The sequence below is a fragment of the Cebidichthys violaceus genome, unplaced genomic scaffold (genome assembly GCF_023349555.1).
Source record: "Cebidichthys violaceus isolate CVI_PGR_0920_01 unplaced genomic scaffold, fCebVio1.0.p SCAF_17, whole genome shotgun sequence".
Classification (NCBI taxonomy): Eukaryota; Metazoa; Chordata; class Actinopteri; order Perciformes; family Stichaeidae; genus Cebidichthys; species Cebidichthys violaceus.
The window spans coordinates 4,025,844-4,040,851 of record NW_027176340.1 but is presented as its reverse complement, the minus strand read 5'-3'; the positions used below and the strand labels follow the sequence as shown (position 1 = coordinate 4,040,851).

General features: G+C 41.6%; 1 protein-coding gene across 1 annotated transcript in view; it reads right to left on the bottom strand.

Annotated features, from left to right (window-relative positions):
- sema3fa (sema domain, immunoglobulin domain (Ig), short basic domain, secreted, (semaphorin) 3Fa) overlaps positions 1 to 15,008 on the bottom strand; it is a 50,746-nt gene that overhangs the window by 2,942 nt on the left and 32,796 nt on the right. The window contains exons 6-17 of the mRNA XM_068712194.1: positions 13,786 to 13,875; positions 12,545 to 12,638; positions 11,100 to 11,219; positions 9,399 to 9,538; positions 7,628 to 7,742; positions 2,918 to 2,987; positions 1,972 to 2,116; positions 1,596 to 1,818; positions 1,221 to 1,309; positions 1,028 to 1,069; positions 387 to 544; positions 159 to 226 (exon numbers count right to left, since the gene is read on the bottom strand). Coding sequence (XP_068568295.1) covers positions 159 to 226; positions 387 to 544; positions 1,028 to 1,069; positions 1,221 to 1,309; positions 1,596 to 1,818; positions 1,972 to 2,116; positions 2,918 to 2,987; positions 7,628 to 7,742; positions 9,399 to 9,538; positions 11,100 to 11,219; positions 12,545 to 12,638; positions 13,786 to 13,875 — 1,354 coding nt within the window. The remainder of the gene's footprint in view (positions 1 to 158; positions 227 to 386; positions 545 to 1,027; positions 1,070 to 1,220; positions 1,310 to 1,595; positions 1,819 to 1,971; positions 2,117 to 2,917; positions 2,988 to 7,627; positions 7,743 to 9,398; positions 9,539 to 11,099; positions 11,220 to 12,544; positions 12,639 to 13,785; positions 13,876 to 15,008) is intronic.

The window sequence follows — 15,008 nt, the reverse complement described above, 5'->3', positions numbered from 1 at the left end:
TTACTTACTGAGAAATTATATGAAATAGATGGATGGATGGTAAGAAATTAATTAGAATAACCAGCCAGAGGCAAAATAATAATTTCAACAAAATTGCTATTTCCCAAATTGTGTGTGTGTACTGTCTGGGCTTAATGCAAAGTTGTCCTAATACTCACTGTTTGAGTTATAACCTCTGCATTGGCGGATCGGATTGCCGTACTTCACATCCTGCCGACGGCTCCGTCTAGAGGGGTCAGATCAACAATCAAAAATAAAAAGCTTAACTTCAACATATTTTGAAAATATTACGCGTTATGTAGTATAGTAAGAACGGAATTGTTCTAAACAGACACAAACAAGTGCCGTAGCCAATGCATGCCAGTGTATACTATCTTAATTCTCACCTCTTCTGTGAGGAAGAGTATCTGGAGCAGGATTTGCCGTCCCAGGCGCAGTACGGGTCTCTGGCCAGACAGCAGTCAGCGCAGACCTCACCGTAGACATCGCAGCGATGGAGAGCCAGGTGGGTCACCCCCAAGACCGATCCCACATACAGTTGTTGCTATTAAAAAAAGAAAAAGAAAGGAAAGAGGGTTAAAAATGAAAAGGTATACTATGTAATAGAAGTTTTAAGACATTAGTTACTTGTGTTGAATTTATAAGCAGGCAGTTGTTTTCCTGAGGAATTTAGTGCATCACTGGAAACACTACTCTCCAAGCTATATGTACAGTATTTTTCCCTTAAGATGAATTCCACATTTACGCACATTCAGCTGTGCCCTGACTTGAAAACTCCCACTCAACGCCACCTCTACGCTAAGCTGAAATGGTGACCTGTAAATCCTTTTAACACGGTGTCCATTTTCCATATAATAAGCAGCGAATGACAGACTTTTCCAAGAACCTTCCTACGAATTCACTGAAACTACGAGAACTGTAAAGTAAAGCATTACCACATTTTGTTGTAAATTATGACAATTTTTACCAAAATGATATAATCTTCTTATTGGAATTAATGACTATGTAAGACTTCTAAACAACATACCCGTTTGGATGAAATCTTCATGGTGGTAATTGCCGTGGGAACCTGCAGTAACACAGTTAACAACAGCTTTCAATGAGCGGACAAGAAATATTTTGCGTCTTATTTTTATGCCTCAGACAACAAACAATGGCAGAGGACAGAGACCGAGGGACGGAGAGAGAAGAAGTAAATAGAATAAGTTCAGAAGACTGACCTTGAAGACCTCCACTTCCTCTAAGACCAACTCCTCTATCTGTAAGTCGTCTCTGGGCAGGACAATCACTTTCTGGACTGTCCCCCGATCTGCAAAACAGGACAGAAGCTCAACTGCGGCCCTGTTGATGTTTTGAGCCTTAGCTTAGGCTGCACTCCTTTCATCTATCTACTTAGATGTCTGTTTAACAGAAAACTGGTTTGAGAACTCCCTAAATTGAACCCATCTATGATTAAAAAGCAAAGCAGGTTTGTGCTGCTCGAGTGTGAACCTGGCAGACGAGAGCCAACGGTTTAGAGTTACCGAACTTCAAACTGACCATTGGATGACTGGATAATCAGCACATAATGTCAACTAAAGGCTTAGATCACCGACCTGTGCCCAGGAAGAGCACTTCGTAGCTCCCGTCAGCAGCCGTCACTTGGTCCACCGCAATCGTGGTGAACTCGTAGTCCACGTTGGTTCTGACCACCAGGGGGCGCTTGTGCACCGGGTATACAGCATTGTGCATGGTGGGGTGGTTTCTCATGAAGTTGATTACCTCGTCTGGGTAATCCTTTGTGGATTTCATGTTGGGGGTGAAAGTGCCTCCAGGACACTGTTGATGAAAAATGATAAAATAAGTAGGACTGTGAACCCTGCAATTCACCAAATTCCTTAAGCAGTAAAAACTTCTTATAAAAGGATGACATACAATTTAGTGTGTAATGGGAGGAGGCGTATTCATGATTGTTTACTGTTTATAACTCACAGTGCCAGGCCGTGGGTAAGGGATCTTCCCAGTGTACGCCACCCACTGGTAGTTGGGCCCCTCCTTGTGGGCAAAAGGCCCGTTGAAGACCATACGGATGTCAGCCATGGAGTAGACGCACACTGCCGAGCCTTTGAACACAGCTCTGGAGGAGGGCAGGAGAAGAGAGGGTGAACACGCAGAGAAAGCGGCTGGAGGGACACAGATAAACTCACTCCCTGAGATAATTACTACGGGGTGCTCTCTGCGGCTGCTAGAATCTACTTCCTTCCCACGTACTCTGGCCTCTTACAGAAACGAAATGAAACATAATGACGCACAAACACTCTCAAGCCGACTCAACTAGAGTCAAGCTGTCTGACACACTGACATACAAACACCCACATACTGCAGTGGATCGCCAGAGCTCAGGCTGCTGCTGCTGTGTGGTGGGTGTACCATGTTTGTAACTCCTGTCATGGGGATCTATCATTAGCGCTGCGTGTGTTTTTATCAGCTGGGTTTAAACGTGCCTGATGCCTGAGGGGAAGATGGAACAATAACAGTATTTGTTTCTCAAATACATTAATCAAGACATGTTTATTATGACTCGGTGCGTTCCTCTCCCTGCTTGAGCGCAGACAGAATCTCAATTTATGTCTGGTTGGGTTTCCTTGAATTTTAATGCTGTGTGTTGAATGACAACTTGCTATCAAGCCTGACCTACGAGGAACTTTAGGCTCACGCAGCCTCTGAGACGAGCGCGACTCCCTCTGGGCTCCAGATTCGCAGCCTTTGTCTTTGTAGCCTGAATCTGACAGGCCATACGCAACGCGGCATCTCAATATCAGAGGGAGCGCTGACAACGTCAGGCTGACTGAAAATGAACACAAACCGCAGGAGGAAAACCAAAATACACTTTCCCTCCAAACTGCATGAAAGTTTGGAGTTTGAGAGAGTCACTCACCCTGAAACTGAGAAGACGCCATAGATGACAGGATTTTTGGTGTCTTGAGTTGGCTGGATATACACATCCCCTAAAAGATGAAGACATCATTTATAGTAATTAGTCACAGGCACAAACCATGAAAAGCAGCGGTGAAAGTACTTAAGATCCTTAAGTGAAAGTACATTGACAATCAGAAAATAATCAATTACAAGTAAACAGGTAATATAGAGAAAAAGAAAGAAATTCAGCTCCAAAAAACATCTTCATATTTTGGCCCCTTTGCTGTTTTTGTGAAATATTGGATAATTTGACCTCTTTTGTGCCTCAAACAATTATTCAAATGACATTTAAAAGGGGAAATCACTCTCTCGTACACGCCTGAAACATATTGCAAGGAGACACAGCCAAACTGGTTTAATTCCTAACTATGCATTGCATTAAACAAGCTTTTCATATGTTGTTGTTTGTAAAAATCAAAAGAATAGTAATAAACACAATAGCTCCCTCTAAAATGCAGTGAAGTATACGTTTAAAGAAGGAGAAAATGCAAAGAAAACATGGTGCATTAAGTCAATATTAGGGTCTGTGTCTTGTATCAAATCATCCTAAGGCTTAATTCCACTTGGTTCCAACCCAAAATAATTGTAATTGAAACATACGGAGACCTTTTGCTTCCTAGGAGTGGGAGGCAAAGGGAGACCTCATGAATTGTGGTTACGAGAGCCTCAATGAGATCCTGAATCCAAACTCTTCCAAAGCTTAAACTACAGTTCTTGAGTCTCAACGGGGAATACAAGTGAAATAGAGATCTCTGGTGAAACATGACTTTAATAGGAGCCATATGCATCCAGTGACTGCGGGGGTGAGGCTGTTGTGAACCCTGCGTATCCTCTTGATGGCTTAATGAGAGAAAAGTGCAAGGAAAAACAATATAGGAGAAAACTGGAATACATTTAAAGTAGACAGGTCGAGTAGAACAACACTGCATCTGAGCACACAAGTCCACTTAATGCTGTGCATCAATTGGAAACTAGTGGAAAGGTTTAAAATTGCCTTGAAAAGAGAAGGACAACAACAACCTATAGTCAAAAGTATTTAGAAAACACCAATTACAACAAAGAGGCATGAAATCCCATCCTCTGTTTTATAACCTGAGATCTTTTTCATTGTTATCCGTTAAGCTAGAGGCAAGACATTAATCTTCCACACCACAGTCAGCAGAGCCGTCCTCTCAGATGTATCCCTCAAATATCACCCGACTCAACTTCAGAAGCATTAAGTGAAAGAACAAAATGTTAAGCAACAATTATGCATGTAGAATTGAGGCTGAAATGTGACAACACATGATTTGATCTGTATGGCCTTCGCTTTATCTAGTGTGCACAAAACAAAACCAGCTTAAATTCACACGACTTGTATGAAAACAAAGGTTGCAAAGTTGCAAAATCAAACTCTTTTGAGTTTGAAATCATTTCAGAAAAAGACCTTACATGCCAAGGTATGAACAGGGCAGGTAATGGCTGCACACTAAAGCAAAAATGTACTTTTGGCAGACAAAGAAGAAATTCATAACCCATCTGACGCCAGTTTTACAGACCTCTTTGGCTGCAGGACGAGCACGTCGAAAGAGAAAAGAAATAAATCAGCAGAGAACTAGAACAAGTTGCGTCACTGCAACTATAGCTTCTGATACGTGTCAGATCAGAAACGGTCTTTGAGACGCTCTCGACATCACATTAGCAGAGAAACATCTCTGGTTGCTTTTTTTAAAGTAGAAACAAGAGAAAGTGTATGACGCACTCAGTTCATCTTCCATCCCGTGAATACTCCCTGTCAAATCATTACAGGTAGTATATCATTACCTCCTTGACACCCCCCCCCCCACCCCCCTTAAGGATGTGCTCCTAAAATATGCTGGTGAAATGTCCACTAAGAAAAATTATAGAGAAAACTGAAACACAAACAGAAACGACCTGCGTCTTCATATAGAGAATAAAAGGGGTTTTGTGGACTATAGTGAAACATAACTCAATGAAAGAAAAAAAATGTTTCCCTTCATAATTAAATCTCAGAAAAGGCAATAAAACTTTATCGCCCACACATTTATTCTCATTTTTGTCTGGCAGACATTTTCATCTCTCTAGCGTCGGTGTGTCTTTTCCTCCGTCTTTATATTCCTCCTATCCCTCGGTGCAACACTGAAGGCTTTCTCCTCCGTTAGCCCCGACTGTGCCTCACCATCTGAATCTACTCCACTCTCTCTCCCTCGAGTCTTCATACAAACCACTCTGAAGCCTCTGCTGGGCTCCATCAGGACCAGCAGCACTGGAGACAGAATGCATTTCTACCAGACGGTCTGTGGTTGTGGGAAGACCGACCACAGAGCTGTGGGATGTTACACCGCGCCCCAGGACTCACAATGACCTCACCGCGAGTGCTCGTCTGCACTAAAACTACAGCTGACCTGCTGTGCCGTGGGTAGACGACTAGAACTGCAGCGACGCTGCCAGAGGAGCTCGTTTTTTTTTTTGTCACTGACACCGAGCGCTCTTAATGCAGAACATACATTTGCAACTCGCAAAGCCTCATCACAGCGGGAATAAGAGATGCTCCTCCCCATCTAACTCAAAACTGTGCAGGGTGCATAGTTACTGGGTGAATTATGTAATACTGCCACAATATATAGGGAAAATAGGAATAGAAGAATATATTCTTTAAAAGGGTATGTGTATGTTGCTGACCGTCAGCTGTGATCTAAATGGTGTGCTCAAGTGCAACGTTTTAAAGGGCTGAGTAAGAGATCGGGAGCATTTCTATTGCCTCAAAAACGTCTCTGGACGGCTGAGCCGGCCGCTCGCAGCTATTCGTGCAAGTGATTGACTATGTATTTGATAGTTTAGATATAGGATATTTTTGAAGACATTTTTGGTGACTTGAGGCAGTTTAAAGCGTCGTCCTGAGGGAAGCATAAATTGTGGGTACGATGGATTGGACAGATCCCTTATCAAGAGCTTTCTTCTTGGTATTCAGTACATGCCTGCTGCTTAGTGGCATCTGTCGTTTTTTGGCCTTTAATTTGAATGGCCGTACCACGCAACCGTGTTAAAAGACACTGTGCGTTCCACAAGACTCTTGTCCACCAGTTGAAGAAGAGTCTGGGAGGTGTTACCTCTGTGTAGCTTTTGTTTTTTGTAAAAAGTAAAAGGTGGTTATCGATACAAGCGCTACGTTGTAGCAGCGGTTAGCATTTGTCCCACAGCAAGGGAGCGTTAAGTGCCACAAAATGATGCCACATGAGTAAACGTTATTCTATTTTGTACAAAAAGGTTTAATGACAAATTTCTCAGAAAAGTGCATTACATTGTAGTCGTTCCAAATTCCTTTTTTTGTTGCCATTACGGGCCATGAGATGTATTCAGTGGCACTTACACTACTTCATTTTTTTTTTTTGCCATTTCATTAAAAAGCTGCCTGACAGAAGACTTTAAACTTGATTGAGCATTATCCATTCGAGTTTTAGCTTGAATCCATCTCTTCAGCAGGATTTAGGGAAAGTGAGGTGCCGGTAAGTAAATTCAAGCTCGCAGTTGAAATCACAATGACTTCAGTCTTTCCATCAGTGAATATTGTGCACTGAGCACATGTTCTACTAAAACTGAGCAGCAAAAACCAGAGGAAAGTAGTGAAAGATTTACTGCTCATACCACCAGTCGGAATTTCAAGGATACTACAAATCCCTTGTTAATCCTGTCAGTCATGTGAATGACGGACAGGCCGGGATGATCCGGGGGGGGGGGGGGTGGGACTGATGCCAGCTGCTTACCTCTTTGATTACTCTGTATGCGTGTGTGTGTATTTGGTTTACAATCTCTTTGTTTGTTTTTTTTATTTCTTTAAATACAAATTCTCTGCAAAGCATGCGGATGGTGTTCGAAAGCAGTGCGGTCTTACAGTAAGGATGTTACCTTTCAGGATGTTACCTACTGGAGCCATGCTGGTGTTCAAAAGGAATAGACATGTCAAGCTTAACATGTATGAGTCAGTGATACGTTAATCTAAAGCTGCAGCTTCCATGGGATTCTTCCCAGCATTGCTGTACATAAGCAGACACATGCTGCTGTAAACGCCGGTTTGCCGGGTGTGAGTCCTTCCAGTGCAGTGAGCCGTTGTTTCTCACACACACACACACACACACACACACACACACACACACACACACACACACACACACACTGTAGCAAAATCTGAGTAGACGCTAATGCTGAAGGCCTTAAAAACTGTAACATCATGGTGAAAGTATGCAAAGCAAAGGGAGGGCAAAGTGTGAAGGGAACTGTGTAAATGAGAAAGTTGTTGATACTGAGTCTGTCAACGAGAGGTCCATCTGGAGACCCTCGTTTTGAATTGTAGTTACACGGTCACGTAAGAATTCCCACTTTCCATCTGCCACGTATTCATTACGTGCTTCACGCCAACTCTAAGCAGATGCATTATATGCTCCCTGATTTGTGGAATATGATCTGTAAAGAAATATTTTAGATATTTGGGTTTTGGAGTTAATATTTAGATCACAAACGTTGACTAAATGATCAACAGGTGGTGGACAGAGGACACATCTGGGAAGGGGATGGGGGTGTATGAATGTCTAGAGATAAAAGGAAGCACCATAGATCCTCTGAAAGGGTCAGCGACGGAGGGAGACTCTTAAACAGGAAAACAATAACTCACTCAGTTCATCAAAGTGCGTCTCGACGCCGTCAGCTCCAGGCACTGAGCAAATGAGGCGAGCTTTCAGAAACGTGCTCCACTTGTTGACCAGACAGCAGTGTCCACCGTCATCGTTCTGTAGGGGGGGAAAAGACAGAAGTCATTCCAGCCACCTCCGTGGAAAGAGACCGACCAACGTCTGACTAACAGCTGTTTGAAACAACCTTCCACACGGACCGCACCGGGTCTGTTGTTATTGGGCCTGTATGAACAAAGATCAGCTTGGCCCATCTGCAGAGGAGTCAGCCAACTCCTACTGCGGAGGTAGAGATTCAGAGCCTTGGAGAATTTATGGGCTGGGACTCAACACATTGTATGGAGTCCAAAGGATTTACAAAGCTGGAAGAAATACATTTGGTTGTATTTTTTTTCTATCTACTATAACATCAAGTAGGGAAGAATCCTGTTCCTAAAGTTTCTTGTGGTTAAAGGGTTACATGTTTTAATATCTTCCAGAGACAGATATAAATGTTTATTATTATTAGCGAAGCAATGTGGGTCAGTCGGTGCACCGCATTGGTCCAGACTGAAATGTTTGAACAACTACTGGATGGATTACCATGACATTTTGTACGCACATGCGTGGTGGCCAGAGGATGAAACCTACTCATTTCAGTGATCTCTCTGACTTTTCCTCTAGCACCACCAGCAGGTTGACATATGTGGTATGTAGTTAAATACCTTGACAGCTGTCAGGTGGATGGGCATGAAATTGCCACCAGCAGGTCAGGCTTTTCACTCGGTCAGGGAAATATCTCCACATCTCCTTTACAGATTGGCCCCAAATGTACAGATTTTCACGGTTCTCAGTCTCGTCTTGACTTTGGTGAACCACAGAAGTTTCCTCTAGCGCCACCATGAGCTTGACATTTTCATACTTTGGTACAGATTTTCATAGTCCCCAAAGGACGAATTATTAAAAAAAACTTAGTTCCCTGATCTTTCAGCTTGCACCATAATCCGGTCAAAAAATATACAATTGCCCAATACGTCCTAAGTTTTGGACACAGTGTCATTATTTGTCCATCCTCAGTGGAAAAACAACACTCTGGGTCAAAGCACTACGTCGCTGAGTGAACACAGTTCTAGCTTTCTATGGATGTACATGAGTGTATACAGATGTGGACTTAAGTAAACTTTGCCACACAAACATTTCGTGCAGAGGAGGAAAAAAAACAACAACAACACTTTCCAAACTTAGCTGTTGAGACAAACGGCAAAGATTGTCTAACTGGTATTTTGTTTGCGTTATCGTTCCGTGCTCGACAATTACTGATGATCGTGGGGAACTGTCTTTATGGGCCTCTAAGAGACTTTGAAACAGGCATCAGACTATATAATATATATATATATATATATATATATATATATATATATATATATATATATATATATATATATATATACACACACACATATATATATATATATATATATATATATATATATATATATATATATATATATATACACACACACACACATATATATATATATATATATATATATATATACACACACACATATATATATATATATATATATATACATATATACACACACACACACATATATATATATACATATATACACACACACACACACATATATATATATATATATATACATATACACACACACACACACACACACACACACACACACACACACACACACACACACACACACACACACATATATATATAGTTTGCCGACTGGTGTGATAACTCACCAGGCAGATCCGCCCTATCCTGGACTGGGTCATTGGACTCTGGCCCATTTCAGAGGCTTTCTCGCGGAAGAAGAAGTACAGCTTGTCATCATTCTTCTCAGCGCTGTCTGGGATGAGGTGTGCGTGGACGAATGTGGGATCTGTAGAAAAGAAAAGAAGCGATACAGAGAAAGAAAAAAAAAAAAAGAAAAAACAGACCAGCTATTATGTGATGATCCCCAGGTGAGGCTTTGGTGTGAATGTAATATTATAAGTGTCAACCAATTAATTAAAGAAATTAAAGTTGTGCATATCAGCCGCGGCCATCTTATTTATCCTTTAAAAAAAAAGCATAGATTAAATTTTTTTGTCTTTGGTAAAGAGATCCATCTACATGCCTCCAGTGTAAATTATGGGGGATTAGCCATCTGAGTGAGCCGAATAAAATTGACATCCTCCAAGTCTGTTTCGTTTTGAATTCCCACTTTGTTTTCCTGAACAGTTTTTCCTTGCTGTGCTACGGTAGGGGGAAAAAAACCCTGCTTAATCTGCTTATTACCTGCTTAATCTGAGTAATTTATTGGTTCAAACTTTGATATGAATGCTTAAACAGAATTAGGTCTGTGCATTATGGTCCCTATTACTTAAATTGATGGCCAGCATTAACAGGAGGAATGATTATAGCCAGCCAAAAATGGTTTTAATGACTATTCTCTGAAGAAAGACAAAAAAAATGTGAACCTAAGTAGACCTTTAAGAAACATACTTTGAAATGGTCAAGAACTTTAAGTCATATCCATGAAAACAAGTGAGGTTTTAAGTCCTGGTTCATGGGGCCAAACACCCTCACTACCTTGACAACGGTTAGCATGTCACATAGAAGCTGGATGAGGCAGAGGTCTCATGCAGACCTCAATACTGCTGTAACCTAAATAATAGTAGCCTGGAGCCAAGAATAACTGCCCTGAACCCACCCTTTTATTTCTTCCTAGTGACAATGCTTAATATGGCATCACAGTACGCTCCCACTGGCTGGCTTAGTGGGTCACCGCTGGGTGCCCCTCCTCACTGTGACTGACCAGGGTCCCAAATGAGGACAAACAAAAAACCAGGAGGGGGATAACCAGGAGCCGTATATTGGGGGATGGGGGGGGAGGGGAAACATCCGAGGGATTCCGCATGGCTGATTAGCAGGACTCAGGTGTCCCGATTCAGTGTGCCACTACCAGGGGACTGTTGTCAGGGGAACGGGGTCAGAGGAAAATCTGGAAGCCAGCGACACCGGGGGAGGCCGCGATTGATTTGGCAACATCAACCGAAAGCTCTCTAACAGCATTTACAACGCTGTGACAATCACGTCCAGAGAGCAGAGGCTACTCTGAATTATTATTGACATTCTGTAATTTGCCCCTGCTACTACACTACTGACCTTGTGGTCAAGCTCTGCAGGCATGCAGTCAACAATTAGCGTAGCGCGTTTCACGCTTCGAGTCAAACGCTCATGTGGAGCAGGCTGAAAAGATCAACAATCTCATTCCTAGACCACATAGGTCTAGGAACAGGACGATATGTAGGGCAGCGTTGAAGCTACATACAGGAAGTTGCGAGAATCATTACAGCAGTGTACGTCAAGAGCTGAGGAATAAATTAGAAACGGTCTGGAAAGAGATGAGTGAAAGAAATGATGCTGGCTGCAGAACAGGCCGCGAGTTGAGCCATTACCGTTTAACCATCTGGAGTTGTACTGATCAGTCCTCATGGCTGTCTGCTTCCCCAGTGTACGGAAGATAGCGGAGTCTGTTCCCATGAAATCAATGTAGACTCCTGAATACAGCTCTCCATCTGTCAGTCACAGAGGAAGAAGGAAGGTTATTGCAGAGGTGAAGCCACACAGGATGAAAAATGTTCCAGGCTTCAGTAACGAACACGCTGTCATCCACCTCTCATTGAAACTTAATTGAACAGTCGGATCAAACCCCTCCAGGTTGCATCAAAATCAGACCGGCGGCACGGAACAGCAGCTGTGGCCATTCAGAGTTAAGATGTCTTTACTCTGCATGATAATTATAATTTCTTTAAAAACATCAAAAGTGTCACGTCTGGGTTGAAAACGTTGACCTCTCAATTATATTGCAATGACACTCATTAGGCCAATCAGTGACATTCCAAAGGACAGCTGGATTTACACAATTTCCTCATGTTTGACATCAGACTTGATGGGTCATAGGTGGTAAGAAAAGTAGTTTATGTAAAAATCCCTAAACCACGGGAACTCCAGCTTCCTCCGTTGTCCTCACTGTGGTATGTTTCTGCCCTGCCAGCTGTGCAGGACAGCCTGTAGCTCATTCTCTTGGTGTTACAGTTTTGTTCAGGTCAGCTGGAATTAAGCTGACATAGCGAGGTCTCTCCCTTTTTATCCTTCACTCTCACACACCCGCAAGCAGGGCAGGAGGTCACAGATAAAGTGCCATGTCTGACCACCTGTAAGCCGCTGACAACAAAAGACCACCCACCCCCATGAGGTCACGCACACGTCAGCCTGACCGGGAACACATTGATGAAATTATAACTGTACCAGAGCGGAAATGATCGGCACAAAATGCCAAAAAAAATTCTCTGGTTGCAACTTTCTAAATGTGAGGATTTGTCGATTTTCTCTCTCTCATATGATTGTAAAGTGACTGTCTTTGAGTTTTTGACAGTTGGTCAGACAAAAAACAAAAACAGAAAAATCAATGCATTGGGATAACAAAAATACTACTGGGATTTTTTTTTTTTTTTTTACACACAATTAATAATAATAATAATAATAATACATTTTATTTATCGAGCGCTTTTCAAAGTACTCAAAGACACTTTACATTAAAAAACAATTCATTTTCCTTTCATATACACAACAATTAAATGATTGATGGAGAAAACAATGGGCAGATTAATTGATAATAAAATGAAATGCTGCCCCAAACTGTTCATTGGTGCAGAATTATTACCTTAAGGGCAGCCACTGTAAAAAAAACAACTGAGATTGTCTTTAATAAGTAAATACTTACACAGCGTACACAGACTAAAACAAAAGACACATTAAGGAACTTTTTCCACGGATCACTATTTGAAAGATGCCTGTACATGTTGTATGAGAGGGGAAAAAAAAACAAGCAGGGACTTACTGATCAAAGCAGAAACGCTGTTCAGTTTGGGGTCATAAGGACATTTCCCCTTCCCAGAATCCACTTTACCAGGTTCAAGTCGGAAGATATATTCCTATAAAACAGTAAAGAATTAGTTAAAACATAATGAATCATTTTCCTGTTTTCCTTTCTTATTTGATAAAAGATTTATTGTGTTTAAGGAATCATTGGTGTGTGTGTGTTCGTGGGGGAAGGTTATTCTTTGAATGCAGCATGTACAAGGCACTTTGAAGTACACTTGGATGTTAAAAGCAGTTTAAACAAACTCTCACAGCAATATTGGATCTGCTGAGGGGAACAAAAAGCCAGTTATCTGTGAGATGGGGAGGTGGAGGAAAATGCTGAGAGTAATCCAAAACTCATCCACCATGCGTCTGATGTTAGTGGCTCAAACAAGAATTAATTATTCCACAGAGCAAGAGGACATCTTGAACATCTGTGTCAACACTGGGTATGTGTCTGCATGGAGTTACTTTAAAGCTGGCTAATGATGTCTGACAGGTAGGAAATATGTAAGGGAAAGCAGAATAATGTCAAAGCTGTTCTTTTTTTTTTTTACCCCTTCTTGGACATATTTTTTCAATAACAGAAAAAAAAACAATGTGTGTGGATGAAAACATCATTTGAAAAAACAAAGAAATCAACCTCTAAAAAGTGATAAAGGTTTCAGCCAACAACAGTTATTTTATTATAGGTACTATCTGCAGCATTAAAGCCTCCAAATCTAATCATTTGAGATCATTACATTTTGTTTCTGTTATATTCATTGTTATGGCAAAACAAGCATCATTAAAAGTCAATGTTTGGGGAAAAAAAATATCACTATGTTATAATCTATCAAGATTTTAATAGAGACGAAAACAAAATAGTTCCGACATGAGGAGAGAATGTTGCATTCATCTTGGATCCATCACTCATAGTAAAAATCTGATGGAAAAAGCTGCATTAGCACGAGAATAGTAACTTTTCAAAGCATTCTTTTGTGTTGAGTACTGTTTGAGGGAAGCAATTTCTTTTTTATTTGTAAAAGAATATTTAATCACATTGATATTTTGAAAGGTTTTTGGAGATTCGGCATGTTGTTTTTATTGCGTCAAGATGTCTGACAACCAGTTACTTTTTGGATAGCTGTGCTTTCTCTACTTCTCCAACTGAGACTGAAAAAGTACTCCAGGTGGGCACCAAACGTAAGAGCCTTTACAAAACTCCCTTCAGCCCACCTTAGCCTCCAAAGGCTCTGACGTAGTGCTGTAGTCTGCTGCCCGACTTGTTCTCCCTCCAGATTGGGCTGCCTGTAGGTAGTGGGACCCCTAAAACAGAGACATGGCACAGTGGGCCATCTCATTACGACATTCGACAGCCCAGAACAAAGTGTATTTAACTTGATGATGACCAGGACATAAACAAAAGACGGAAATAGGAAAGTGCAAAAAAAACGAAGGACCGGAAAAATAAGTTGAGGCGAAGAACTAAAAAAAAAAAAAAAAAAAAAAAAAAAAAAAAAAGAAAAAAAAAAGAAGTGCTCGAAGTAGAGCGACGAGAGCCTGGTGGGTGACGTTCATCATTTAGTAACCATGTTGGATTAGAATCAGTGTCAAGCAAACACAGCTGCAAACTCCATGCATAAACCATGCAGTGCCAGGAAAGAAACAAAGAAAAGGAAATGCACCGAACTGAGACTGAACAACTGAAAAAAAAAAATACACGACATTTAACAGTATATAAAGTGAAGGATAGAACAAATGAAAACAGATACATTCATACAGATAACACATCACAGCAGTCTCGTTTAGATTTTCCCAAAAATGTGTAACCCTGCAAAAAAGGAGCTCTTAATTAAACACCATTAAAAAAACAGGAAGGTTGATGCAGCTCAAGAAAAAGTTTGCAGTTGAGGGTTGAGTTAACAGAGGACAACAAATGCGCGAAGCCCTCCGCGTACCAAGCGGAAGAACTTTTGGAACAATTGGTTTCTGTTTACATCTACACTTGCTGGAGAAAATCTTTACAGTGTGAAGTAACATAGCATTTGGGCCTTAGGGGAGAAGCTGAATGACAAGAGGCTGGACTGACCTTTACATTGAAATCTGAACCCTCCATTTGAACAGTGAGACTAAACAGGCAGAGTGGTGAATGTAAGTGTGTGGACTGTAGCCGGGCAGGCAGCTGCTGCAGCTCTGCATTGCCGTCGTGCTGGAGTGAGGGAGGGATGGAGGGATGGAGGGAGGGTCGGAGGGGTGAGCTACAAGGCTGATGATGGATGAGAGGCTCCATCAGTAATGATGGCTTTTCAGAAGCTCTTAGCCCAGATAGAAAGACAGACCACAGGCTCTGTTGTGTATAAAAACAGGTGAGGAGGGGACTACACGGTAGGCTATTTGCTACAGATGTACTGTCAACATGCTATTCCCAGCGGTAAGAAAAGATTGGTTTCTCAACAATC